General features: G+C 46.9%; 2 protein-coding genes across 9 annotated transcripts in view; one reads left to right on the top strand and one right to left on the bottom strand.

The window, feature by feature from the left end:
- The first annotated feature begins 444 nt into the window (after positions 1 to 444).
- Positions 445 to 8,387, top strand: LOC110489680 (palmitoyltransferase ZDHHC23-B). 7 transcript variants are annotated; one of them, XM_021562446.3, is made up of 5 exons: positions 445 to 562; positions 1,965 to 2,138; positions 2,251 to 2,943; positions 4,979 to 5,146; positions 6,884 to 8,387. In XM_021562446.3, exons 2-5 carry the CDS (start codon positions 2,002 to 2,004, stop codon positions 7,155 to 7,157), a joined length of 1,272 nt encoding a protein of 423 aa, XP_021418121.3. In that variant the 5' UTR covers positions 445 to 562; positions 1,965 to 2,001; the 3' UTR covers positions 7,158 to 8,387. The 7 variants fall into 7 exon arrangements, with proteins under 7 accessions (XP_021418121.3, XP_090055485.1, XP_021418123.3 ...); XM_090199359.1 differs by having other exon boundaries at positions 459 to 562; positions 1,984 to 2,138; XM_021562448.3 differs by having other exon boundaries at positions 459 to 973.
- A 1,052-nt stretch (positions 8,388 to 9,439) lies between these two features.
- The window catches only part of LOC110489651 (coiled-coil domain-containing protein 191), a 35,660-nt gene continuing 17,156 nt past the window's right edge, over positions 9,440 to 27,943 (bottom strand). For both annotated transcript variants that reach the window (XM_021562395.3, XM_090199353.1), the window contains 7 exons: positions 27,628 to 27,719; positions 24,288 to 24,370; positions 23,973 to 24,074; positions 21,619 to 21,762; positions 15,001 to 15,153; positions 10,221 to 10,375; positions 9,440 to 9,968 (listed from right to left, as the gene is read on the bottom strand). In XM_021562395.3, the coding sequence (XP_021418070.3) occupies positions 9,800 to 9,968; positions 10,221 to 10,375; positions 15,001 to 15,153; positions 21,619 to 21,762; positions 23,973 to 24,074; positions 24,288 to 24,370; positions 27,628 to 27,719 (898 nt within the window). In that variant the 3' untranslated portion in view covers positions 9,440 to 9,799. The remainder of the gene's footprint in view (positions 9,969 to 10,220; positions 10,376 to 15,000; positions 15,154 to 21,618; positions 21,763 to 23,972; positions 24,075 to 24,287; positions 24,371 to 27,627; positions 27,720 to 27,943) is intronic.

Genomic DNA, 27,943 nt, shown 5'->3' with positions numbered 1-27,943 from the left:
CATGGTGTCTGTTCTCTGCTGTTTTGGCTAAAAGCGTGAAACGTGCACTTGCGCAGATATGGTGTGTGAGTGAAATCTTGCATGTCAATATCTGGGGTGCTGCTAGAGGCAATGTCATTTGCTAAGTCTACCTTTAATGTGTAAGAACACCCACTGTCTTTCAAATGAATAGGCATCATTATTGTGGCTGTTGAAATCAACTTTGTTAGAAGAGACAAGTGCTTTAATTTACAGCGGCCTTAGCTCTCCAGTTGATAGGTTACATTTAGCCAAACACTTATCTTTGACCTTTGAAGAAACACCTTGACGTTGGACCCAAATAGCTTGCAAGTTGGCCTATAATAGGCTTAATGTTTGCTTATTTCATTGAACATGGGATTGTTGATAGACAATAGGACTACCTTGTATTGATGCGCATTGGCAAAAGTTAACCTACGGAAAGGAAAGGGTTACTCCCTGTATTGACGTCAGAAGTCTGAGGGAGAAAGACACTTACCCTGCCACTCTGTAAACAGGAGAGGCAGGCTTGCCTGATAAGATTACACCAGCGACGGAGGAGGAGGTATATTTGAAGACCTCACTTTTAATACAAAACATACCATCGGAGATGAGCAGCCTTTTGAAAGGGTTAAATGGAGCGACTATAGGGTTCCGGTGCTTTCCGTGGCACAATAGTGTCGCGCGGTCTGGGATAGGCTATGGAATTACTTTTATGCCGTAAGGGAGACGACAAATACTGTACCTTGTTGGATTGACAACACTGTTGGGCAGGTAGCCTAAATCAATTGCATATCTAGGCTACATTCAGTTGAACATGTTTAGACGTGTAGTTGCGAACACCATTGTCTGTGGCCACTGGCCAGTCTGTCATTTCCGCGACAGTTCAGTAAGCAGTTTCTAATGTAGCCCAGCCTACAGTTTTTGTAAGGAAGTAGCACATATGATTCGTTTTCAGCAAACTACACGAATACTGGTAGGTTATGCTATTTCCCATTCCACGTGACATGTTTGTAGTTAACGATAGGGTTATTAAGTATAGAGTCAACTGGTAACCGCTAATCTTGACGCATGTAACGATGCTTCGTATCAACTTTCAAGACGGTGACATTTTATCCAGGGCTTTAGGGTTAAGGCAGACAATCGTCTGCTACAGCATTCAGATAGGCTACATTCGATCGGGGAGTCGAAAAAAGCTAAGTCTATATGCATTCACTATTCCATGGGTTAACTGAGGGGGGAAAAAACATGGGCTTCATTTTCTAGGAACTTTTTAACAATTGAGGAAGGAAAGGCATTTACTCCACTGGCCGTTCTCTTGGCCACAGCGGATGTGACATTTGATACGCACAAGCCTTCACGGACTGGCTGGCAGAAACACCAGTCTGTCGCCCCGCTGAGAGCCCATATCGGTAGCAGTGACCTCTGCGTAAAAGCGCATTGGAGACCACCGAGAAATAAATCACTCCCGACTCCGGTTCGGATTTTTAATGACAGCCAATGCCACAGAGCTAATACGGAAGCCCCCAGATAAGATTCATACTGTTACAGTATCTAGAGTTTACAAAATGGTACAATAGAGATAAATAATTATACACAACAAAGAATGACATCTGCCCACATGATCAAATTGATGTTCCTCTCGCCTCCCCCATTTGCTAGACTTCTCAGAGATGTATACTAATGGTTCATTGGACAACAGAGCCGCGGGAAATAGGGGTGCTGCCCCATGAAAAACTGCACTGGGCCTTTACTGGTTCTGTATTAGTGGACCGATATAGGAGTCACAATTATTTGTCAGTATTCAGCCATGATTACTACAAGTTTAGATAGCTGGCTAGACTAACTACCAATCTAAAAATGATTAACCAGTCCCTGCCACACATTTATCTATCTGCACCGCCATGAGAATAGGACACGCACACACCACTCATCTCCATCCCTTCCTGTTGGCTCGTTCACCACAGGAGACTGATCACTTTCCAGGCTCCCTGGCTGTCCGTCATGAAGAAGCGAGCCAATAAGGCGTTGGAGCAGGATGAGCCTCTGTGCTGCTGTGAGTATGTGGACCGTCAGGGGGAGCGGAGCCATGTGGCAGCCTGCTGCTGTGACTGTGAGGACCTGGACGATGCCTGTGACAGGTGAGAGAGTGGCTTACCCATCTACGGCCAGTTACCTTCACACTCTTAGCTAATGGTTCTTCATCCAGTTTGGTATCACATCAGAAAGTGAATGTCTGCTTCTCTCCCTCAGATGGTTGAAAAAAGAGCCCCAGAAGGCCAACTCACTGTCCCATCTGGTTACTGTGATGACCGACCGCCTCCGTGTTCCCTGGTTCTGGGGTGGAGCCCGGCGTGTCGACCTATCGGTGCTCCCCCCGCTGCTCCTACTTCCTGTCCTCCTACACGTCGCAGCCCTTCACTTCCTGTTGGGTATAGTTGTTCTGACTGCTCTACCGGTCCTGGTTCTATGGTACTACTATGTCACCCACCGCAAGAAGGGCCGGACCCTGTTCTTTCTCAGCCTGGCCCTGTTCTCCCTGGGCTACATGTACTACCTCTTCCTCACCGAGATCTTCCCCAGGGGGGGTGTAGAGCTGACCCAGTTGGGCACAGTGACCTTGGGGGTGGCCCTGACTCTGGCCGCCCTTGTCCACACCAAGAGAGAACCTTGCTACGTATGGCCACACCCGGCTTACGTCCACAGCACAGTGACCTATCACAGCCCTCCACCGGACAGAGACCCCGGCCACAATGGGGTCGGGCAGGAAGTAATGCTTGCCAATCGGGGTAGTGGGTCGGAGCAGCAGGGCCAGGGGGTGGAGCAGATGAATAGTGAGCAGAGCAGGAACTGGTGCTCTGTGTGCAGGGTTTTGCGGCCCCCCAGGGCGGGACACTGCAGGATCTGTGACATCTGTGTCCTGAGGCTGGACCACCACTGTGTCTGGTGGGTCCCATTAAAACACCCCTGTCTGCCTGGACACACAGGAGGCTCATCTGTCAATTATTACACAGCCACGTCAAAGCAATGTCTCCGCAGTGTCATGCCAGACCTAAGAAGCAATGTCTCAGCAATTATCAGTGACATTCTCTTGTCTCTGTCATCAGCCATAGGCCTGTGTGTGAGAAACTCACTGATCTGTAACACACACACAATCGTGCAAAAACAATAACCTTCAAACCCTTTAGACGTGTATGTGTGTGTGTTTGGTGGAATCACGGGTTCTAAGTACATCTTACAGTTGAAGTCAGAAGTTTACATACACCTTAGCCAAATACATTTAAACTGTTTTTCGCAATTCCTGAAATTTAATCCTAGTAAAACTTTCCTGTTTTAGGTCAGTTAAGATCACCACTTTATTTTAAGAATGTGAAATATCAGAATAATAGAATAAACTTGTATTTCTTTCATCACATTCCCAGTGGGTCAGAGGTTCACGCACTCAATTCGTATTTGGTAGCATTGCCTTTTAAATTGTTTAACTTGGGTCAAATGTTTTGGGTAGCCTTCCACAAGCTTCCCACAATAAGTTGGGTGAATTTTGGCACATTCCACCTGACAGAGCTGGTGTAACTGAGTCAGGTTTGTAGGCCTCCATGATCACACATGCTTTTTCAGTTCTGCCCACACATTTTCTATAGGATTAAGGTCAGGGCTTTGTGATGGCCACTCCAAATCCTTGACTTTGTTGTCCTTAAGCCATTTTACCACAACTTTGGAAGTATGCTTGAGGTCATTGTCCATTTGGAAGACCCATTTGCGACCAAGCCTCAACTCAATGTCTTGAGATGTTGCTTCGATATAGCCACATAATTTTCCTGCCTCATGATGCCATCTATTTTGTGAAGTGCACCAGTCCCTCCTGCAGCAAAGCACCCCCACAACATGATGCTGCCACCCCTGTGCTTCACGGTGGGGATGGTGTTCTTCGGCTTGCAAGCCTCCCCCTTTTTCCTCCAAACATGACAATGGTCATTATGGCCAAACAGTTCTATTTTTGTTTCATCAGACCAAAGGACATTTCTCCAAAAAGTACGATCTTTGTCCCTATGTGCAGTTGCAAACCGTAATCTGGCTTTTTCTATGGCTATTTTGGAGCAGTGGCTTCTTCCTTGCTGAGCGGCCTTTCAGGTTATGTCGATATAGGACTCGTTTTACTGTAGATATAGATACTTTTGTACCTGTTTCCTCCAGCATCTTCATAAGGTCCTTTGCTGTTGTTCTGGGATTGATTTGCACTTTTTGCACCAAAGTACGTTCATCTCTAGGAGACAGAACGAGTCTCCTTCCTGAGCGGTATGACGGCTCCGTGGTCCCATGGTGTTTATATTTGCGTACTATTGTTTGTACAGATGAACGTGGTACCTTCAGGTGTTTGGAAATTGCTCCCAAGGATGAACCAGACTTGTGGAAGTCTACAATTGTTTTTCTGAAGTCTTGGCTGATTTCTTTTGATTTTCCCATGATGTCAAGCAAAGAGGCACTGAGTTTGAAGGTAGGCCTTGAAATACAGGTACACCTCCAATTGACTCAAATTATGTCAATTAGCCTATCAGAAGCTTCTAAAGCCATTACATACATTTCTGGAATTTTCTAAGCTGTTTAAAGGCACAGTCAACTTAGTGTATGTAAACTTCTGACCCACTGGAATTGTGATACTGTGAATTATAGGTGAAATAATCTGCATGTAAACAAATGTTGGAAAAATGACTTGTCATGCACAAAGTAGATGTCCTAACCGACTTGCCAAAACTATAGTTTGTTAACAAGAAATTTGTGGAGTGGTTGAAAAACGAGTTTTAATGACACCAACCTAAGTGTATGTTAACTTCCAACTTCAACTGTACATTATATTCATTTAGCAGCAGGTGCTCTCATCCAAATTAGTCAGCGCTGTACTGTGTGTGGTGTAACCCAATGATCTTAGTACAGTGTATTGGCTGTCTGTGTCTGTGTGTGTGTCATGTCAACACTGTGGTAGGATAAACAGCTGTGTGGGCCAGTCCAATCACCGCAGCTTCCTGTTGACACTCCTCCTCTTCCTGTTGACCTCTCTGTATGGGATCAGTCTGGTGCTGCGCAGCGTGTGTCCTCAACAGAACCTTGTCACCGCTCTGGTCTACTGCCCTGGCGTCTACAACCAGCACAGGTAACACACACCATACATAATGCACACACACACGCTATTACATGCTGACCAGACCACACGCGTGCATGTCGATTTTGTCCACCCACACCAGATGCGATCAGGACACGCAGGTTGAAATATCATAACAAACTGAACCAATTATATTAATTTGGGGACTTGTCAAAAAGCATTAAATATTTATGGCAATTTAACCAGCTAGCTTGCTGTTGCTAGCTCATTTGTCCTGGTATATTAACATTGGGTGGCTATTTTACCTGAAATGCACAAGGTCCTCTACTCCGACAATTAATCCACAGATAAAAGGGTAAAAGTTTGTTTTGAGTAATATCTCCTTCAGGCTTCTTCTTTGGACTTTATATGGCGGTTGGCAACCAATGTTAGGTGCATTACCACAACCGACTGGAGTGTGGACCTCAGTTCATCTTTCAATCACACACGTGGGCATATGCTCCTAAAAACCAATGAGGAGATGGGAGAGGCAGGACTTGCAGCGCATCAAGCATCACAAATAGAACCAAGTTCTATTTTAGCGCCTGGCTACGTGGACGCTCGTTAACTCGCGCAAACAGTGTGGGTGCAATGATTGAATACCATGTATGTGTACATTTATTCTGCAACGCATGAGACGCGAGTGGTGTAGTCAGCATGTTAGGCATTAGAGGCTAAAAGGAGCCTGTAAAATGAGGTGGTGTAGATCAATAGTGTCCTAAAATACCCACTGGCACCAGGGCCGTAACCACGGTTTTAGTGAGGTCGGGGAGCGGGTTGAAAGTTGAAGCTCATTTACTGCATTTCTTTACAATTTAAACATTTTAAAATGCTATTTGGAGAACAGGAAACACAAGCAAAAATGACCCCAGCCATTATCACCTTGGCTGCTGTAGGCTCATTCACCACAGTCGAACATAACGAACAAACCCCTGTTCGGAATTCCAATCCTGGTAACTCTAAGGGAACAAGTGTTTTTTATTTGCATCAAAGCAGTATTTTCTTTTGTCTGGGACACTTAAAGCTGTGATGTTTTGGAATAATTGGATATTTACAGGGGAAATGTAGGTTGATTTGAAGTTTCTATAAGAGACTTCATCATTATATTTTCCCCTACCTGCCCTCCTACTGACCCAGATTTACAGAGCAGTTACTGTGGCTCAGCATGGCTTTGTTGTGTAAGGGTAAATGTGTGTTAGTGTGTGTTTGCTGATAATGCTTGTGTTGTTGTTATGTGTGTAGTGTAACAGCCATTTTGTCTCCCACTCAGCACTGTAATAAATGTTATGTTGCTCAGATTTGTATATGTATAGCCCCTTCCCTCCTCCATGGGTGTTTTGTAGATCTGTATATGTATAGCCCCTTCCCTCCTCCATGGGTGTTTTGTAGATCTGTATATGTATAGCCCCTTCCCTCCTCCATGGGTGTTTTGTAGATCTGTATATGTATAGCCCCTTCCCTCCTCCATGGGTGTTTTGTAGATCTGTATATGTATAGCCCCTTCCCTCCTCCATGGGTGTTTTGTAGATCTGTATATGTATAGCCCCTTCCCTCCTCCATGGGTGTTTTGTAGATCTGTAGAAACCAGATAGGTGGAATCTGTGTATTAAAGCTCCTCTTAGCTCATTGTTAACACATCTGGTTTCTAAAAATAGAGGGTTTGGGCTAGGGGCTAGAGATGGTTTTCAGGAATGTATGAGTCATGTCCTCTATTCAGTGTGTGTGTGTGTGTGTGTGTGTGTGTTCCAGCTCAGCGCTGTGTTTCACCTGTGCGTGGTATAGCTGCATAGTGACTAGTGGACTACTACACCTGCTGGTCCTGCAGCTCATCAATGTCAGCTACAATGTGACGAAGCGAGAGGCGCGCACCGCTCTCCGAGACAAGACTGCCCACAGTCTCTACTGGGGCCTTGTCGTTGACACAGGAGTCTACTCACATGGTTTCCGTGGCAACTGGGCAGAGTTCCTGACCATGGGAGAAGGCCCGGACACCCCCTGGCCCAGCCTCACTGACCTTGTGTAGCTGACCATTGGAGAAGGCCCGGACACCCCCTGGCCCAGCCTCACTGACCTGGTGTAGCTGACCATTGGAGAAGGCCCGGACACCCCCTGGCCCAGCCTCACTGACCTTGTGTAGCTGACCATTGGAGAAGGCCCGGACACCCCCTGGCCCAGCCTCACTGACCTGGGGTGCGTTCAACAAGGAAAATAGTTTGCGAACATTGGCTAATGTTAGCTAACATATTCCATTTGTTTTGTGTTAGCCACGACCATTCGCTAACGTTAGCTAACAGTCAGAAGGTAGTGTGCGGTGAACGTAAGTATCGGTTTCAGGTCTTAACTGCCGCTACAAAATCAAGTGGCCATGTAGACTTTCTACTATATTTAGTAGGAGTGGCTAAGTCATTTTCAGTTTGAATACTGTCGCTAAAAAGCCACAGAAAATCATTACAAAAAGTTTCACTGTAACATTTTGGAATATTTATTCAACTCAAATTGTTACTCTGGCAACATGTTCACCGCAAACAGAAGCTCTGTTGAACTCTCCTCTGGTGTAGCTGAGCTGCTCAACAGCATAATGGCATCGTTACATGCTGACCAGACCGCTCGTGCGCATGTTGATTTTGTCCACCCACACCAGATGCGATCAGGACACGGAGGTTGAAATATCAAGTAATCGCTCCTCCAGTTTTCAACTCTGGACTTTATATGGTGGTTGGCAAACAACTTCAAGGTGCGTTACCACTACCGCTGAATCTCAGTTCATCTTTCAATCACCCAGTGGGTATATGCTCCTAAAAACCAATGGAACCAAGTTCTATTTTAGCGCCTGGCTACGCGTACGCTCGTGAGCAGTGTGGGTGCGATGATTGAATAACATGTATGTGTACATTGATTTTGCGACGCGAGCGGTGTGGTCAGCATGTTAGAAGTCATTGATCAATTGGACGATCCAGGTAGAAGTTGCCTACAGATCTAGAGTCATCTTTAACCCTCATACAATCTGACTTTAACCGTTAGGGGGAAGTACATAAAACTGACCGTAGATCAGTCTGGGGGGGAGGCAACTTCACCCTACTCTGTGATATAGAGGCGTCACTACAGACCCTGGTTCGATCCCGGGCTGTATCACAACCGGCCATGATCGAGAGTCCCATAGGGCGGCGCACAATTGTCCCACTGTTGTAAATAAGAATTTGTTCTTAACTGACTTGCTTGGTTAAATAAATGAAAATAAATATGGACAAGAGTTGGAGGATGTGGCTGCTGTATTATCTTTCACCACCAGATGGCAGCATATCTCCACACCTCAGACTGTAAAGACATCTCCCTCTCTCCTGTTAATCAGTCTTCTACCTTGTCTGTCTGTATGTCCCCTCCCTATCTATTATGTCTTTCTGTTCTCCCCAGTCGGTCCTTCTGTCCTCTCCTTCCCTATTCTGTCTGGGACTGGGAGGGAGGCCGAGCCAGTCTGAAATCACAAGTCTTTGTTAAGGTGTCACAGTGATCGGTTCTGTTGTGAAGTAGCGCCCCCCACAATACCGTCCCTGAGCTGAACCATAGGCTACAATAACACACAACCACTTCTGTTAACTTTACTGACTGACAGCCTCAATCAAATCTCACCATCTCTACCCCTCTCTCTCTCTCCCTGACCTTTTCTCCCATTCTAGTGCTGCAATTGCTCCGTGCACCTTTCATCCATCTCTATCGATCTGTCTCACGCTTCCTCTCTCTCTTCATTTTCCTCGCGCAATCTCTTTCCAGGGTCCTTCTACCATTCTCTCGCTCTCTCCTTCCTCAGTTGAAGTGCCTTTGATGGGAGAGGTGACCAAACCACATGACCAAAATAAAACGAAGCCCTAGACGTTCCTTTCAACACTGATTAACACTCCTCAAGAAAGGAACAGCTGTTGTCACTATATGTTATTTTTATGTGCAACAGTTGCTGTGAGCTTCAGAAGAAAACAGGTTATGGGTATTTATCAAACCGCATCGTGTTGATACATCTCTGTAGATGAAGTGTTGTTGCATTAAACATCACATTTACATTTTAGTCATTTGCTTACAGAAGCAATTAGGAAAAGTGCCTTGCTCAAGGGAACATGGATTTTTCACCTAGTCAGCACAGGGATTCAAACCAGCAACCTTTAAGTTACTGGCCCAAAGACCTTTTCCATGTTCTGGCTCAGCTGAAAGCACCATGCTCTACCAACTGAGCTACACAGGACTTAAGAGAATAAAACAACAAAAGCACAGAGTTGTGGGAGAACAACTTCGACAGACTACCCACAGTGAGAATCGTTTATGGTGATATGAATAACATAATGCTTTTTATTTTGTATGGCTTCAAGCTCTTGTCAAACTGCATCAAACTGTGACTTCAAAAATATTAAATAACCTGAATTTTAACTGCAATTTTAAATGAGTCATTGCTGTTACAAAAGTTTCCAAACTGTCTTCATTAAAAGTTGTATCCACCTTTCTCAGGTAATGAAGGTAGACCAACAGCTGGTATGTGTGTGCTTGTTACAGCAGCAACTTAATCATCTGCTTTGGGTCCTATCCACTGATTTATCCTCTATGCCAGTATTCTCTGCCTGCCTGCCTGTCTGTCTGAGTGTACTGTACGTATGTCTACTGTACATGTGTGTGTTCTGTGGGTCACAGAGGGCCTTGTTCCCAGGTACAGTCCAGAGGAGAAGAGCAGAAGTCAGGGAGGACCTCTGCCACTCGGCGTCTCAGCTGCTCCCTCCTGGTCTCCCTCCCTCTCTCCTCACGCAGCCACCCCGGATACCGTCTCCAGGCTTGGAAACAGCTCCGCACCACCCGCCTGGGACAAGGACGGAGAGCGACAGACAGACAGACAGACAGACAGACAGACAGACAGACAGACAGACAGACAGACAGACAGACAGACAGAACAACTTAGAAATCCCTTACACCAAGCAATTATACAGTCAGGTCCTACATATGGAGCATGTCTGCATCTTACACAGCAAGATCATGTTTCTAGGACAGGTGTCATGTTTCTAGGACAGGTGTTATTGGTACAGGCAGTAAAGGCCCATGTAAACACACCCACCTGGTACTGTGTTCCTGAGCCTGCTGCTCCCGATCCCAATCTGCCATCCTCTCCTGGGTCACGTGATCTAGCAGTCCAATCAGAGCCCTCTTCAGAGTATGCGTGCGCCAGAACCGCTCGGCCCGCCCCTCCAGAACCATGCAGTGATCCTTCAGCTGAGCCAGAACATGTAAAACAGAACGGGTCAGGGGTGGATAACGGGTCAGGGGTAGATAACGGGTCAGGGGTGGATAAGGGGTCAGGGGTGGATAAGGGGTCAGGGGTGGATAACGGGTCAGGTCTGGATAAGGGGTCAGGGGTGGATAAGGGGTCAGGGGTGGATAAGGGGTCAGGTCTGGATAAGGGGTCAGGGGTGAATAACGGGTCAGGGGTGGATAAGGGGTCAGGGGTGGATAAGGGGTCAGGTCTGGATAACGGGTGGATAAGGGGTCAGGTCTGGATAAGGGGTCAGGGGTGAATAATGGGTCAGGGGTGGATAACGGGTCAGGGGTGGATAAGGGTCAGGGGTGGATAACGGGTCAGGTCTGGATAAGGGGTCAGGTCTGGATAACGGGTCAGGTCTGGATAACGGGTCAGGTCTGGATACAGTACACAGGAATGTCCATATCAATAGGGACTGATATACCAAAGACTGCCCACCGCGTCACTATTACACTGAGATCAGTTTTATAATGTATTTATGTTGGAAAAATTACAGAGTGGCCATTTGTTTGCCTCAGTCTCTATTTGTGTGAGAGTTAGTGTGCTTCTATGTATCGCTAGAGAACGCCTGATATCTCCAGGAGGGATAGGTGTCATTTTTGTCTTCATCTGTTGTCTAGTACTGTCTAGCTAGCTAGGGCCATCTACTTTGGGTGCTGCCTCTCCCCAGTAGCCTACTTGGTGTGTGAACTGCTCACTGCTCATAACTAGCAGATGATTGTTGACACATCAACCAGGATGAAGGGGCAGGGCAATTTGTGACTGTTGTTTTGGTCATCAGTGGCTGTATTGGAGGGGGAGAGGTTTCTCCTCTGCAAGGCAATCAGCAGTTAGTTCTTCAGTCTGCCCTGGTTTGTCAGCAGTGGTCGTGTCAGCGGCGGTCATGTCAGTGGCAGTCTCATGGCCAAAACTAAGACTGCAGCCAAAACAATCCAGGCTGTATCATAACCGGCCATGATTGGGAGTCCCATAGGGCGGCATACAATTGGACCAGCGTTGTCCGGGTTGGGCCGGTGTAGGCCGTCATTGTAAATAAGAATTTGTTCATAACGGACTTGCCTAGTTAAATAAAGGTTACATTAAAAAAGACTGTTCTGCGGTGTTGTTCGAGGAAGGAAAGAAAGGCTCTACTCTTACTTGAGTATCTGTTAAGGGAATTTTGATGATGACTAATTATGTATACATTTCAAATCAGGACTGACTAATCAGAATACTATTATGTTACTGTATATGTACTAATCAGAATACTATTATGTTACTGTATATGTACTAATCAGAATACTATTATGTTACTGTATATGTATGAATTTTCTTTTTAATCCTAGTACTGAATATAATGTGTGTAAATATAATCAAGAATTAGAACAATGACTGTCTGTACCATGGTAGACATGAATGAACTTATAGCCAGTCTGGCTAGAAGGCTTATCTACACTAGCTGACCTTGGCTCAGTCATATATTATCTTAATAGGGAGAGACATGTGAGAACCATACAGCCATTGTACTAGAACAGAGATGACACGGGCTGGTACTGAAACTAATGACGTCATTTTCAGTTTATAACCTGTGGCAAAATGTGTAATGAGCAGTACTCTTGTGAATAAAAGCTGCTGGTTGACTAAGATTGTGCTTCTGTCCATTTTATACAAATAAGGGTCATACAAATCCTTATGAATTGACAGAGTGTTTGATTTTAACTGGGTATTAAAACAGAGGAATTTAATTCCTGCAACAGTATCTTACCTAGTTATTTTCAGAATAGTTAATTCTGCTCTTTTGTAGCTTTGTCAACTGTGTGTTTTAATATGCCTGTTCACTCCTCTCCCTGTAGGTTTTACAGACTCTCCCCACCCCTTGGCTGCAGCCCTTCTAATTTAGTGTACCCTGCGCACACAACCCATGAGGAATTCCTTGTCTCCGGCAGGGTTTGGACATGCTTATCTGCGGTCAAGAACGCTGTGTTCGTCTTAGTCCATGCTGCCCTTATTGACCCAGACAGAGACCTGGATCATCCCAGAGAATACTACTACTCCAGCTTCTCTCTCTTCATCTGACTACTTGTTCTCGCATAGTCCGAGACCATCTGGTTGTCGTGGTGATGGCACAGGGCTACTCATTTGTCCTAAGTGGAGATTTTCTCTTTTCTCCCTCCCTCACCTGTCCATTTCTTCACTTGTCCACCTACTCGATCACCCATCAGGTGCCCTTAGAGAATTCCTCAATGAGCTTGACACCTTGATAAGCTCATTTCCTGACAATGGGCTCACCGCTCTTATTGGGCGACTTCAACCTCCCAATGTCTGTCTGGCTTCGATTCATTTATTTCCACCTGTTTCTTTCCCCTCCTTGCCTCTTTTGACCTCACCCTTTCCCAGTCCCCTCAAACTCACAAGGCAGGCAATATGCTTGACCTCATCTATACTAGAGGCTGTTTGCCTACTGATCTCATGGAAACACCCCTCCCCTCTACCTTCTCTTCTTCTGTATCTGCTGCTAAAGCCACTTTCTATCACTAAATGTAAAGCTTCTGCCTCTAACCTTAGTAAACTCTTATCTACCTTCTCTCTCCTTAATCTTCCACCCCCCCACCCCTCCCTCTCTGCAGCTGACCACTTTGAAAAGAAGGTTGACGACATCCGCTCATCATTCACTCAGCCTATTGAGTCCACTGGTCCCACTCACACAGAACTACCCTACGCCTCGACCTCTTTCTCCCCTCTCTCTCCAGATGAAATACTGTGACTAGTGAGGTCTGGCCGTCCGAAATGCCAGCTCGACCCCATCCCAGACCATCTCTGGAGATCTTCAAGACCGGTTTCTCAACCAAGACTCCTCTTCTCTGTGTCACGGAGGCCATCCGCACTGCCAAAGCGGACTTTCTCTCCTCTGTTTTCATCCTCCTAGATCTATCCGCTGCCTTTGACCCTCTGAACCATCAGATCCTCCTCTCCGCCTTCTCACAACTGGGCATCTCAGGCTCTGCATCCTACCTGGCAGACCGTTCCTACCAGGTGACGTGGAGAGGATCTGTGTCTGCACCACACACTCCCACTACTGGTGTCCCCCAGGGCTCGGTTCTAGACCCTCTCCTCTTCTCTCTACACCAAGTCACTAGGCTCCGTCATATCCTCACATTATATATCCTATCAATGTTATGCGGATGACACTCAACTACTTTTCTCCTTCACTAAAATTAACTTTTTGGTCAACCAGCCAATGTTTCTAAAACAAATGTATTACTAGTAAGAAGTAGTGGGGTATTGCTTAATCATTAGGTGAGACAAATGTTCGTTCAGCTGCCACTTTAAGGGATGGGCCATTGCCGTGGTAACTTGGTCACTTGTTTGTCTGTGATGAAAAAATCTCAGACTGCGACGTCTTCCTAGCAGCAGACCGTTGTCGCAGACTCTAACATTGAACAACCTAGCATGTGAATATAAAAGTCACACTTTAGTAGCCTTTCAGGTCAATTGGACCAACTTCTACATGTGGGCTTTGGATTGAAAGAAAACGGTTCCCAAATTCTCTGTAACCACCCACCAACATGGCTGGTGAAATAGACATTCTTACCCACCAATGACAAACTCTACCCACATTTGGCGTGTGTTCATTTTCCACCTTGCTTCTGACACGCATCTCTGCGTGCCTGGCAGATATCTCGGCATCATCACCTCAAACTCAACGGAGCTGCTCTTCCTCCCGGGGAAGGCCTGCCTGCTCCAAGACCTCTCCATCACGGTTGACAACTCCACAGTGTCCCCCTCTCGGAGTGCAAAAAACCTTGGCTTGACCCTGGACAACACCCTGTTGTTCTCTGCAAACACCAACGCTGTGACTCGCTCCTGCAGGTTCATGCTCTACAACATCTGTAGAGTACAACCCTACCTCACACAGGAAGCAGTGCAGGTCCTAATCCAGGCACTTGTCATCTCTCGTCTGGACTACTGCAACTCACTGTTGGCTGGGCTCCCCACTTGTGCCATTAAACCCCTGCAAAACGCTGCATCACACCTGGTGTTCAACCTTCCCAAGTTCTCTCATGTCAGCCCACTCCTCCACACACTCCACTGACTTCCAGTTGAAGCTCGCATCCACTACAAGACCATGGTGCTTACCTGCGGAACAGCAAGAGGAACTGCACCTTCCTACCTTCAGGCTATGCTCAAACCCTACACCCCAACCCGAGTACTCTGCTCAGCCCAGTCCAAGCTCTTCTCTCTCCTGGCACCCCAATGGTAGAACCGGTTTCATAAATCCCTGCCCATCTTCTGAAAACATCTGAAACGCTACCTCTTAAAGAGTATCTTAAATAATCCCACTGCACCCCCCTGAAAACCCACCCAAGAAACTTCCGTAAACTAACACTCACACTTGACTCTCTTCCCCCTTACTAGTTCTGACTTTGTTGATAGCTACGTTATTGAGGAAACATTTACTTACTATGACTGAAATGTGGTTTTCCGACCTAGCTACTTAAGATGAATGCACTCACTGTAAGTCGCTCTGGACAAGCACGTCTGCTAAATGATGTGTGTGTGTGTGTGTGTGTGTGTGTGTGTGTGGTGTTCATAGACTCACCCTTTTCCAGTTGCCCAGGCTCCTCCGTAGCAGGATGTGTTGATGCAGTTGGTCGGCAGAGGCCCATTTCTGAGCCAGGGACTCGCCTGCTACCTGCTGCCAGGACAGCGTGCACCGTCTCAGGAGGGACTGCCTGTGATGAGCCCTGGCCAGCTGGAAGGGAATGAAAAGAATACTGCGTATGCATGCACACCTATTCACAGGTAACAAACAATGGCATGGTACAAAAGGATAAGGAACCTGCATGCCATTGAGGCAGACATGGTGAACATATATTGAGAAATTGACAGTACAATTTGACATTTATTTCCAACTCATGGTCTTTAAAGAAGATAGGACTTTGACCACTGGTAAATAAAGAGAATAGAGTTGTTGTGAATCGAGGTAAGTTGTTGGGAGTCCAGGTAAACCAGTAGCAGAATAGAACATGGAATATGGAACGAGCTGTTCAGCTGCTCAAGATTGTATACAGTAAATTGGAAGTGAACATGTTGCTGAGCACAGGATTCTGCTGAGGGGAGGACATCTCATAATAATGGCCAGAAGGGAATGAATGGAATGGCATCAAGCACATGTAAACTATGTGTTTAATACCATTCCACCTATTCCGCTCCAGCCATTACCATGAGCCTGTCCTCCCCAATTAAGGTGCCGCCAATCTCCTGTACAGCTGAGATGTTACACCATCCATCTTAATGTCACTTGCCCATCAATCATTCTTCTCCTCCAACCCTTCTTCTCACTCTCTTCCTGTACCCCTCTCTTCTAACCTCTCTCTTCCTGTACCCCTCTCTTCTAGCCTCTCTCTTCCTGTACCCCTCTTCTAGCTTCACTCTTCCTGTACCCCTCTTCTAGCCTTACTCTTCCTGTACCCCTCTCTTCTAGCCTCTCTCTTCCTGTACCCCTCTTCTAGCCTCACTCTTCCTGTACCCCTCTCCTCTAGCCTCTCTTCCTGTACCCCTCTCTTCTAGCCTCTCTCTTCCTGTACCCCTCTCCTCTAGCCTCTCTCTCTTCCTGTACCCCTCTCTTCTAGCCTCTCTCTTCCTGTACCCCTCTCTTCTAGCCTCTCTCTTCCTGTACCCCTCTCCTCTAGCCTCTCTCTTCCTGTACCCCTCTCCTCTAGCCTCTCTCTCTTCCTGTACCCCTCTCCTCTAGCCTCTCTCTTCCTGTACCCCTCTCCTCTAGCCTCACTCTTCCTGTACCCCTCTCCTCTAGCCCCTCTCTTCCTGTACCCCTCTCCTCTAGCCCCTCTCTTCCTGTACCCCTCTCCTCTAGCCCCTCTCCTCTAGCCTCTCTCTTCCTGTACCCCTCTCCTCTAGCCCCTCTCTTCATGTACCCCTCTTCTCTAGCCCCTCTCTTCCTGTACCCCTCTCCTCTAGCCCCTCTCTTCTAGCATCTCTCTTCCTGTACCCCTCTCCTCTAGCCTCTCTCTCTTCCTGTACCCCTCTCCTCTAGCCTCCTCTTCCTGTACCCCTCTCCTCTAGCCTCTCTCTTCCTGTACCCCTCTCTTCTAGCCTCTCTCTTCCTGTACCCCTCTCTTCTAGCCTCTCTCTTCCTGTACCCCTCTCCTCTAGCCTCTCTCTTCCTGTACCCCTCTCCTCTAGCCTCTCTCTCTTCCTGTACCCCTCTCCTCTAGCCTCTCTCTTCCTGTACCCCTCTCCTCTAGCCTCACTCTTCCTGTACCCCTCTCTTCTAGCCTCTCTCTTCCTGTACCCCTCTCCTCTAGCCTCTCTCTTCCTGTACCCCTCTCCTCTAGCCCCTCTCTTCATGTACCACTCTCCTCTAGCCCCTCTCTTCCTGTACCCCTCTCCTCTAGCCCCTCTCTTCTAGCCTCTCTCTTCCTGTACCCCTCTCCTCTAGCCTCTCTCTCTTCCTGTACCCCTCTCCTCTAGCCTCTCTCTTCCTGTACCCCTCTCCTCTAGCCTCTCTCTTACTGTACCCCTCTCCTCTAGCCTCTCTCTTCCTGTACCCCTCTCCTCTAGCCTCTCTCTTCCTGTACCCCTCTCTTCTAGCCTCTCCTCCTGTACCCCTCTCTTCTAGCCTCTCTCTTCCTCTAGCCTCTCTCTTACTGTACCCCTCTCCTCTAGCCTCTCTCTTCCTGTACCCCTCTCCTCTAGCCTCTCTCTTCCTGTACCCCTCTCTTCTAGCCTCTTCCTGTACCCCTCTCTTTTAGCCTCTCTCTTCCTGTACCCCTCTCTTTTAGCTTCTCTCTTCCTGTACCCCTCTCTTCTAGCCTCACTCTTCCTGTACCCCTCTCCTCTAGCCTCTCTTCCTGTACCCCTCTCCTCTAGCCTCTCTCTTCCCGTACCCCTCTCCTCTAGCCTCTCTCTCTTCCTGTACCCCTCTCCTCTAGCCTCTCTTCCTGTACCCCTCTCCTCTAGCCTCTCTCTCTTCCTGTACCCCTCTCCTCTAGCCTCTCTCTCTTCCTGTACCCCTCTCCTCTAGCCTCACTCTTCCTGTACCCCTCTCCTCTAGCCTCTCTTCCTGTACCCCTCTCCTCTAGCCTCTCTTCCTGTACCCCTCTCCTCTAGCCTCTCTCTCTTCCTGTACCCCTCTCCTCTAGCCTCTCTCTCTTCCTGTACCCCTCTCCTCTAGCCTCACTCTTCCTGTACCCCTCTCCTCTAGCCTCTCTCTTCCTGTACCCCTCTCTTCTAGCCTCACTCTTCCTGTACCCCTCTCTTCTAGCCTCTCTCTGCCTGTACCCCTCTCCTCTAGCCTCTCTCTTCCTGTTCCCTTCTCTTCTAGCCCCTCTCTTCCTGTACCCCTCTCCTCTAGCCTCTCTCTTCCTGTACCCCTCTCTTCTAGCCTCTCTCTTCCTGTACCTCTCTCCTCTAGCCTCTCTCTTCCTGTACCCCTCTCCTCTAGCCCCTCTCTTCCTGCACCCCTCTCCTCTAGCCCCTCTCTTCCTGTACCCCTCTCCTCTAGCCCCTCTCTTCTAGCCTCTCTCTTCATGTACCCCTCTCCTCTAGCCTCTCTCTCTTCCTGTACCCCTCTCCTCTAGCCTCTCTCTCTTCCTGTACCCCTCTCCTCTAGCCTCTCTCTCTTCCTGTACCCCTCTCCTCTAGCCTCTCTCTTCCTGTACCCCTCTCCTCTAGCCTCTCTCTTCCTGTACCCATCTCTTCTAGCCTCTCTCTTCCTGTACCCCTCTCTCCTAGCCTCTCTCTTCCTGTACCCCTCTCCTCTAGCCTCTCTCTTCCTGTTCCCTTCTCTTCTAGCCTCTCTCTTCCTGTACCCCTCTCCTCTAGCCTCTCTCTTCCTGTGCCTCTCTTCCTGTACCCCTCTTCTAGCCTCTCTCTTCCTGTACCTCTCTCCTCTAGCCTCTCTCTTCCTGTACCCCTCTCTTCTAGCCTCACTCTTCCTGTTCCCCTCTCTTCTAGCCTCACTCTTCCTGTTCCCCTCTCTTCTAGCCTCTCTCTTCCTGTACCCCTCTCCTCTAGCCTCTCTCTTCCTGTACCCCTCTCTTCTAGCCTCTCTCTTCCTGTACCCCTCTCTTCTAGCCTCTCTCTTCCTGTACCCCTCTCTTCTAGCCTCTCTCTTCCTGTACCCCTCTCCTCTAGCCTCTCTCTTCATGGTCCCTTCTCTTCTAGCCTCTCTCTTCCTCTACCCCTCTCCTCTAGCCTCTCTCTTCCTGTACCCCTCTTCTAGCCTCACTCTTCCTGTACCCCTCTCTTCTAGCCTCTCTCTTCCTGTACCCCTCTCCTCTAGCCTCTCTCTTCCTGTTCCCTTCTCTTCTAGCCTCTCTCTTCCTGTACCCCTCTCTTCTAGCCTCTCTCTTCCTGTACCCCTCTCCTCTAACCTCTCTCTTCCTGTTCCCTTCTCTTCTAGCCTCTCTCTTCATGTGCCTCTCTTCCTGTACCCCTCTTCTAGCCTCTCTCTTCCTGTACCTCTCTCCTCTAGCCTCTCTCTTCCTGTACCCCTCTCTTCTAGCCTCACTCTTCCTGTTCCCCTCTCTTCTAGCCTCACTCTTCCTGTTCCCCTCTCTTCTAGCCTCTCTCTTCCTGTACCCCTCTGCTCTATCCTCTCTCTTCCTGTACCCCTCTTCTAGCCTCTCTCTTCCTGTACCCCTCTCTTCTAGCCTCTCTCTTCCTGTACCCCTCTCTTCTAGCCTCTCTCTTCCTGTACCCCTCTCCTCTAGCCTCTCTCTTCATGTTCCCTTCTCTTCTAGCCTCTCTCTTCCTGTACCCCTCTTCTAGCCTCACTCTTCCTGTACCCCTCTCCTCTAGCCTCTCTCTTCCTGTACCCATCTTCTAGCCTCACTCTTCCTGTACCCCTCTCTTCTAGCCTCTCTCTTCCTGTACCCCTCTCTTCTAGCCTCTCTCTGCCTGTACCCCTCTCCTCTAGCCTCTCTCTTCATGTGCCTCTCTCTCTTCCTGTACCCCTCTCCTCTAGCCTCTCTCTCTTCCTGTACCCCTCTCATCTAGCATCTTTCCATCTCTCTGACAGTTCAATTTGACCTACTGGTTCTAACAAACAGGTAGTCAAGCAGGTGCTCATAAACAGAATACTGTAAACATAATTCCAGCTCTGAGCGTGATGTCTGGGTGTATGTGCATTTGGTTTATGTTGTGTGTGTGTGCCATATTTCCATTGGAATTATGTGAGGGTTTGTTGGTATCTGAATCACACCTTTAAAACCTGTAGTTGTTTAGATAAATAGTCTTCTATGTCTGTTTGTGTATTTGAGTGTAGCTGTGAATACATGAGTGTGTATTTCAGTGTAGCTGCGAATACATGAGTGTGTAAATGAGTAGCTGCGAATACATGTGTGTATTTCAGTGTAGCTGCGAATACATGAGTGTGTAAATGAGTAGCTGCGAATACATGTGTGTATTTGAGTGTAGCTGTGAATACATGAGTGTATTTTAAAAAATTTTACCCCTTTTTCTCCCCAATTTCGTGGTATCCAATTTTTTTTTTTTTTTGTAGCTACTATCTTGTCTCATCGCGGGAGAGACGAAGGTTGAAAGTTATGCGTCCTCCGATACACAACCCAACCAAGCCGCACTGCTTCTTAACAGTGCGCATCCAACCCGGAAGCCAGCCGCACCAATGTGCAACCTTGGTTAGCGTGCACTGCGCCCGGCCCGCCACAGGAGTTGCTGGTGCCCGATGAGACAAGGATATCCCTACCGACCAAGCCCTCCCTAACCCGGACGACGCTAGGCCAATTGTGCGTCGCCCCACGGACCTCCCGGTCGCGGCCGGTTGAGACAGAGCCTGGCACAGCTGGCGCTGCAGTACAGCGCCCTTAACCACTGCGCCACCTGGGAGGCCCTTACATGAGTGTATTTGAGTGCAGCTGCGAATACATCAAAGGACTGTCACCAGACGAGGCCCTTCAGCGCATCCCCAGGAATGACAAGACCTTTCTGCTGGGTGACTTCAATAATAGGATGAGACAAAACAACAGGATATGGAGTTCTGGGTAGGCATGGTGTTGGCCAGGTCAATAAGAACGGCATGACACTGCTAACTATGTGCCGAGCACGATCTCATCATCCCTGACACCTTGTTCCAACAGAAGAACAAATATAAAACATCATGGATGCCCCTACGCTCCAAACACTGGCCCCTGATTGACTACATCATAGTGAGACGTTTTGGCATTAATGACGTCCTGCTGACAACTACCATGAGGGGTGCAGAATGCTGGACAGATCACCGTATGACACTGATAATACGTCCCCCCCACAACACCTGCAGTAAGAGGCATCTGCACTGTACCCGGCTTGAGAAATCTCCAGAAATGGACGAGTTCCATCACTCTCTCGCTGAAAGGCTGAGGGAGACTGAGCGTCTTCTGAGCTAAAAGGCTGAGGGAGACTGAGCCTCTTCTGAGCTGAAAGGCTGAGGGAGACTGAGCCTCTTCTGAGCTGAAAGGCTGAGGGAGACTGAGCCTCTTCTGAGCTAAAAGGCTGAGGGAGACTGAGCCTCTTCTGAGCTGAAAGGCTGAGGGAGACTGAGCCTCTTCTGAGCTGAAAGGCTGAGGTAGACTGAGCCTCTTCTGAGCTCAGAGGTCTCCATGGACAGCCATGCCTGTCCCCACCAACACACATACAGACTGAGACATACAGCCATGCCTGTCCCCACCAACACACATACAGCCATGCCTGTCCCCACCAACACACATACAGCAATGCCTGCCCCCGCCAACACAGACATACAGACTGACACATACTACCATGCCTGTCCCCACCAACACAGACTGAGAAACACAGACTGAGACATACTACCATGCCTGTCCCCACCAACACAGACTGAGACACACAGACTGAGACATACTACCATGCCTGTCCCCACCAACACAGACTGAGACATACTACCATGCCTGTCCCCACCAACACAGACTGCACATGCTGGACATGCTGCAATAAAGTGTGTGGATCTCAGATTGGACTCTACAGCCACCAAAGACTTCACTGTTAACTCTGAAATGGAAGTCATCATCGGATACGATGGACTCCCATCAGCGAATACAATATGGTGTCTGCTGTGTTTGATTGGCTGTCCTGAGCTATGTTACTCTAGGGGAGAGTGTGTGAGTGTGTGTTGAGTCTCTCTGTGCAGACCCTGCATGGGGCCAGTTGATTGGTCGAGGCCGACAGCGCCAGTGATTACCTGAGTGTTGGCTTGGCTCTGGGCGACTAGGCGTTTCCATGGCTCCAGGCCTCGCCGTAGTAAAAGAGTTCTGTGGTAGTGTTGCTGGGCCTGGGTCTGGAGCTGCTGGTCTCGCTCCAACCTCCACTGTTTCTCCTGCTCCCTCTGAATACACACAGTCAGTCAGTCAGACACACACACACACAGTCAGACACACACACACACACAGTCAGACACACACACACACACACAGTCAGACACACACACACAGTCAGACACACACACACACAGTCAGACACACACACATAGTCAGACACACACACACAGTCAGACACACACATAGTCAGACACATACACACACACACACAGTCACACTCAGACACACAGTCAGACACACACATAGTCAGACACACACATAGTCAGACACACACACAGTCACACACACACACAGTCACACACACACACACACTCACAGGTACTTACTGTGTTAATGTGTAGCTGCTTTATGTACACATGGTTCTGTTTTATGTTTGTGATTAAGCTGCTAGTATCAGAACTAGGACCCACCTTTTCAAGAGCTTCTAAATGTCTAGTTAGATCTGAGCATCAAGCTGTGTCAGTGTGATGTAAGGCCAACATTATCACACATAACATTGACCAACCATTGCATCAATGCTTTGAACAGCTACCATCAAAACATCACTACAGATCTAAGGGAATAAAAATGGAATGTTCAATGTGTTTCCATTGCATTTTCAACTCTAGCGATAGTTGTCACAAAAACTGTTACGTTAAATAGCAAATGTGCCTACTCTGGTCTTCTGTCTGCATTTACAACATTGTACTGAAATCTCCTGTTTACAACATTGTACTGAAATCTCCTGTTTCATCACAGCTGTTGTGATTTTTATTCTAAATGTATACGTTATGACTTGCATAAAGACTGGATGGAAATGTGGTTACTGTCACATTTCTTTTGTCTTTTATGGCTTTGTTTCGGGAAAAAAAATGTAATTTTCCTTGACAGAATAATTATTCTCATCTGACTGCATTTGACAGATATTACTTTCACCACTAGAGGGCAATTGGACGATTTCTGTGGGCCTGTCCTCCCTAAATTGTTGACTGTTGTGCTTGGCAGTTCTCAGCTGTTAGTAGCCAATGGCTAGCAAGTTTCTTACTGGCGATTAAAAACTGAGGATTCCTTTTTTTTTCTCTCTTCTCTCAAGTCATTGCTAAATTATTTAATATAACAAATCAAACATTAAACCTCAAACAATTCATGGTATCCTCGTAAACAATTAATAAAAAATAAAAAAATGTAGACCCGGTGTTTATTTGCTCAAATGTGTGCCGTTGACCAGCTATTAAAAGGGACAGACGTTTAAGTTTAATGTTATATTATGTTATTATTATGTATTGCATACGTGTTAATGACATCTATGTGCATATATACTGAACAAAAATATAAAATGCAAACATTTCTATGATTTTAGTGAGTTAGAGTTCATTTAAGGAAATCAGTCAATTGAAATCAATTCATTAGGCCCTTATCTTTGGATTTCACATGACTAGGCAAACCAGGCCCACCCATTGGGGAGCCAGGCCCAGCCAATCAGAATGAGGTTTTCCCCACAAAAGGGTTTTACTACAGACAGAAATACTCCTCAGTTTCATCAGCTGTCTGGGTGGCTGCTACCATATGATCCCGCAAGTGAAGAAGCTGGATGTGGAGGTCCTGGGCTGGCGTGGTTACACGTGGTCTGTGGTTGTGAGGCCGTACTGCCAAATTCTCTAAAACGATGTTGGAGGCAGCTTATGGTAGAGAAATTAACATTCAATTATCTGGCAACAGCTCTGGTAGACCTTCCTGCAGTCAGCATGTCAATTGCACGCTCCCTCAAAACTTGAGACATCTCTGGCATTGTGGGACAAAACATTTTAAAGTGGCCTTTTATTGTCCCCAGCACAAGGTGCACCTTTGTAATGACTATGCTGTATAATCAGCTTCTTGATATGCCACACCTGTTAGGTGGATGAATTATCTTGGCAAAGGAGAAATGCTCACTAACAGGGATGTAAACACATTTGTGCACAACATTTTAGAGAAAAGCTTTTTGGGACCTTTTATTTCAGCTCATGTAACATGGGACCAACCCTTTAGATGTTGCATTTATATTTTTGTTCAGTATGTGTTTCTGTGATGGCAAGAAATAATATCTGGGTCCGTATGTATCAAGCGTCACAGAGTAGGAGTGCTGATCTAGGATCTAAAGTCCTAAATACACTCTCAGTGAAGTGGAAGCTTTTTTTCAAATACGCCTTTCAACTTGAAAGTTGTCCCCAGTACAGTTCCACTGTAAACATTGCGTCACCTCTCTCTCTTGTCTCTTCTCCTCCCTCCTCCTTTCCACTGCTCTACGTTTCTCATCCTCCTCCTCCCTCTGCCTCTCCTTCACTGCTGTTTTCAGCTGGGCCTGAGAAGAGAAGAAAGTTGAATGTAATGCTTCCTAGCACACTTCCCCAGACACTCTCCAGTGGACTGCACACACACTCCCCTGCAAACAGTTTAATTGTCCCCAATAACTTTATGTATACTTCAATAGCCTCTCTAATTCCCAGCCTCTATTGACCTATCTGAACAACACCAAACTATTCCATATCCCCCACCTGGCCTAAACATTTCTCACCAGCCTCTCCTCCTCCTTCTTTCTCTTCAGCTCCTCCACCTCCCTCCTGCGCTCCGCTCGCTGACGAGCACGTTCCTCCATGGCTGAGAAGGGGAGAGAGAGAGAGACCAATAGGAGAACCTTTTTGGTTCCAGGTAGAACTATTTTGGGTTCCATATACTGTAGAACCCTCTTTGGAAAGGGTCCTACCTGAAACCAAAAGGGGTTCTTCAAAGGGTTCTCCTATGGGGACAGCCGAAGAACTCTTTTTGGTTCTAGATAGCACCTTTTTTTCTAATGTACAAACAGTGCATTCGGAAAGTATTCAGACCCCATGACTTTTTGTACATTTTGTTACGTCTTATTGATTAAATTATTTTTCCCACAATCTACACATGGTACCCCATAATGACAAAGCGAAAACAGGTTTTTAGAAATGTCTGCACATGTATTCAAAATAAAAAACAGATACATTATTTATATAAGTAGTCAGACACTTTGCAATGAAACTCGAAACTGAGCTCAGGTGCATCCTGTTTCCATTTGTTACGAATCCTCCTCCTTTCCATTTTCTCCGAATCCTCCTCCTTCTCCCAGACTGGCTCTGGTTTACTCCCCGGCTCCGTCGACTGCACCTCTCTGCAGAGAGGTATGGAGAAACTCCCCAAACACAAAAAAATATTTTATTGGGGTTTCTGTGGTCGCCTTGACTCCTCGTATCGTCGCCTTTCCTCCTGTGCCATCTCCACCTGCTTCCATGGCAGGGTATTGTCCCCTGCCATTACCTCCTCCCAGGTCCAGGATGCCCTCCACTCATCTTTCTCCCGGGACCAGGATGTCCGCTCCTCATTCACACGCTGCTTGGTCCTGGTTTGGTGGGTTATTCTGTCACGTTCGTCATATTGATGAGACCAAGGCACAGCGTGATAAGCATACATATTTATTTTAGTTAACGAATAAACACTAAACAAACTAACAAACGAACGTGAAGCTATATAACACCAGTGCTGACAGGCAACTTCACATAGACAATAACCCACCAAACCAAAATAGAAAGTGGCAACATAAATAGGATCACCAATCAGGGACAATGATACACAGCTGTCTCTGATTGGGAACCAATTCAGGCCACCATAGACCTACAAATACCTAGACAGACATACAAAAACCCCATAGATATAGAAAAAGATAAGACAAAAAACACACCCACCCTCGTCACACCCTGACCTGACCAAAATAATACATAAAACATAGATAACTAAGGTCAGGGTGTGACACCATTGATCATCTTTGAGATGTTTCTACAAATTAATTGGAGTCCACCTGTGGTAAATTAAATTAAATGGAAAGGCACACACCTGTCTATATAAGGCCACACAGTTGACAGTGCATGTCAGAGAAAAAAACAAGCCATGAGGTTGAAGGAATTGCCCGTAGAGCTCCGAGACAGGATTGTGTCGAGGCACAGATTGGGGAAGGGTACCAAAACATTTCTGCAGCATTGAAGGTACCCAAGAACACACCGGCCTCCCTCATTCTTAAATGGAAGAAGTTTGGAACCACCAAGACTCGTCCTAGAGCTGGCCGCCCGGCCAAACTGAGCAATCAGGGGAGAAGGGCCTTGGTCAGGAAGGTGACCAAGAACCCGTTGGTCACTCTGACAGACCTACAGAGTTCCTTTGTGGAGATGGAAGAACTGTCCAGAATGACAACTATTTCTGCAGCACTCCACCAATCAGGCCTTTATTGTAGAGTGGCCAGACGGAAGCCACTCCTCAGTTAAAAGCACATGACAGCCCGCTTGGAGTTTGCCAAAAGGCACCTAAAGACTCAGACCATGAGAAACAAGATTCTCTGTTCTGATGAAACCAAGATTGAACTATTTGGCCTGAATGCCAAGCATCATGTCTGGAGGAAACCTGGCACCATCCCTATGGTGAAGCATGGTGGTGGCAGCTTCATACTGTGGGGATGTTTTTCAGCGACAGGAAGACTAGTCAGGTTCGAGGGAAAGGTACAAAGAGATCCTTGATGAATACCTGCTCCAGAGCACTCGGGACCTCAGACTGGGGCAAGGGTTCATCTTTTAACAGGCCAACAACCCTAAGCACACAGCCAAGACAACGCAGGAGTGGCTTCGGGACAAGTCTCTGAATGTCCTTGAGTGGCCCAGACAGAGCCCGGACTTGAACCCGATCAAACATCTCTAGAGAAACCTGAAAAAAGCTTAGCAGTGACGCTCCCTGTCCAACCTGACAGAGCTTGAGATTATCTGCAGAGAGGTATGGAAAAACTCCCCAAACACAGGTATGCCAAGCTTATAGCATCATACCAAAGGCTTGAGACTGAAATCGCTGCCAAAGGTGCTTCAACAAAGTACTGAGTAAAGGGTCTGAATACTTACAGTATCAGTGAAAAGTTTGGACACACCTATTCATTAAAGGGTTTTTCCTACATTGTAGAATAATAGTGAAGACATCAATGCTATGAATTAACACATGGAATCATGTAGTAACCAAAATATATTTTATATTTTAGATCCTTCAAGACGGTTGGAAAAGCATTCCAAATGAAGCTGGTTGAGAGAATGCCAGGAGTACAAAGCTGTCATCAAGGCAAAGGGTGGCTACTTTGAAGAATCTCAAATGTAAAATATATTTAGATTTGTTTACTACGTGATTCCATGTGTGTTATTTCATAGATTTGATGTTGTCACTATTATTCTACAATGTAGAAAATAGTAAAAAATAAAGAAAAACCCTGGAATCAGTAGGTGTGTCTCAACTTTTGACTGGTACAGTTTTGTATTTTTAAGAAATATGCAAAAATGTCTAAAACCCTGTTTTTGCTTTTTCATTATGGGGTATTGTGTGTAGAGTGAGGGGGGAATAAACAATTGAATACATTTTAGAATAAGGCTGTAACGTAATAAAATATGGGGAAAGTCAAGGGGTTTGAATACTTTCCAAATGCACTGTACATTTGTGGTGTATTGTTCCAAAGGAGAATGTGTGTTTGACAGAGCAAGGGACAGAGTGTGTGTGTGTGTGTGTGTGTGTGAGAGTATCTACAGGCCTTGCCCCTGCTCTCGCCACGGCCCTTCTATTCCTATGTATAGGAAACTTCAGCCAAACAGAGTAACAGAGACTCGTTATTCCTCCATGTACGCTAGCTACAGCTCTATACATCTACAGCACAATACATCCCACTCACGGACATGAAATACATTTTATCCTCTTTCCTATTATTCTCCACGACAACATAGACCATTGTGTGATCAACCATCTGGAAACTATTTATCTGTGTGTGTGTAGTTTAGCTCTACTCAGAGCTTAACATGGAGGTGAATGTGCTGACTGACCCATGACGGTGGGATGACGACATTGCTGACGGACAGCTGGTTTCCTGTAGGCCGAGAAACGGCCATCGTTCCCCCGAGCGACTCTTCCAGCCCTGAAACACAGAATATCACCCAGAAACACACATTAAATATTCACTCTCTAATATAGATCTACTCTTTTCCCAATTTACCAGACTGACCCAACCAGCCCTGCACCCACTCGCTCCCTGCACACTGCTTGCTCTGTATCCACTCTGCTCATGGTGGCTCTGAGTGGGTGAGTATCCATAGCAACGGCTCCGCTTGGGCTGCTCTGCTCAATGATGAGACATGAGAG

This window comes from Oncorhynchus mykiss, chromosome 15 (genome assembly GCF_057628025.1).
Source record: "Oncorhynchus mykiss isolate SJ-2025 chromosome 15, ASM5762802v1, whole genome shotgun sequence".
Lineage (NCBI taxonomy): Eukaryota > Metazoa > Chordata > Actinopteri > Salmoniformes > Salmonidae > Oncorhynchus > Oncorhynchus mykiss.
This window is presented reverse-complemented; position numbering and strand designations above follow the sequence as displayed.

Coding starts and splice junctions, on each gene's coding strand:
- LOC110489680 (XM_021562442.3), top strand. CDS start 608: ATGAGCAGCCTTTTGAAAGGGTTAAATGGAGCGACTATAGGGTTCCGG. Junction 718..1,964: donor TATGGAATTACTTTTATGCC/GTAAGGGAGACG, acceptor CGTTCACCACAG/GAGACTGATCACTTTCCAGG. Junction 2,139..2,250: donor CTGGACGATGCCTGTGACAG/GTGAGAGAGTGG, acceptor TCTCTCCCTCAG/ATGGTTGAAAAAAGAGCCCC.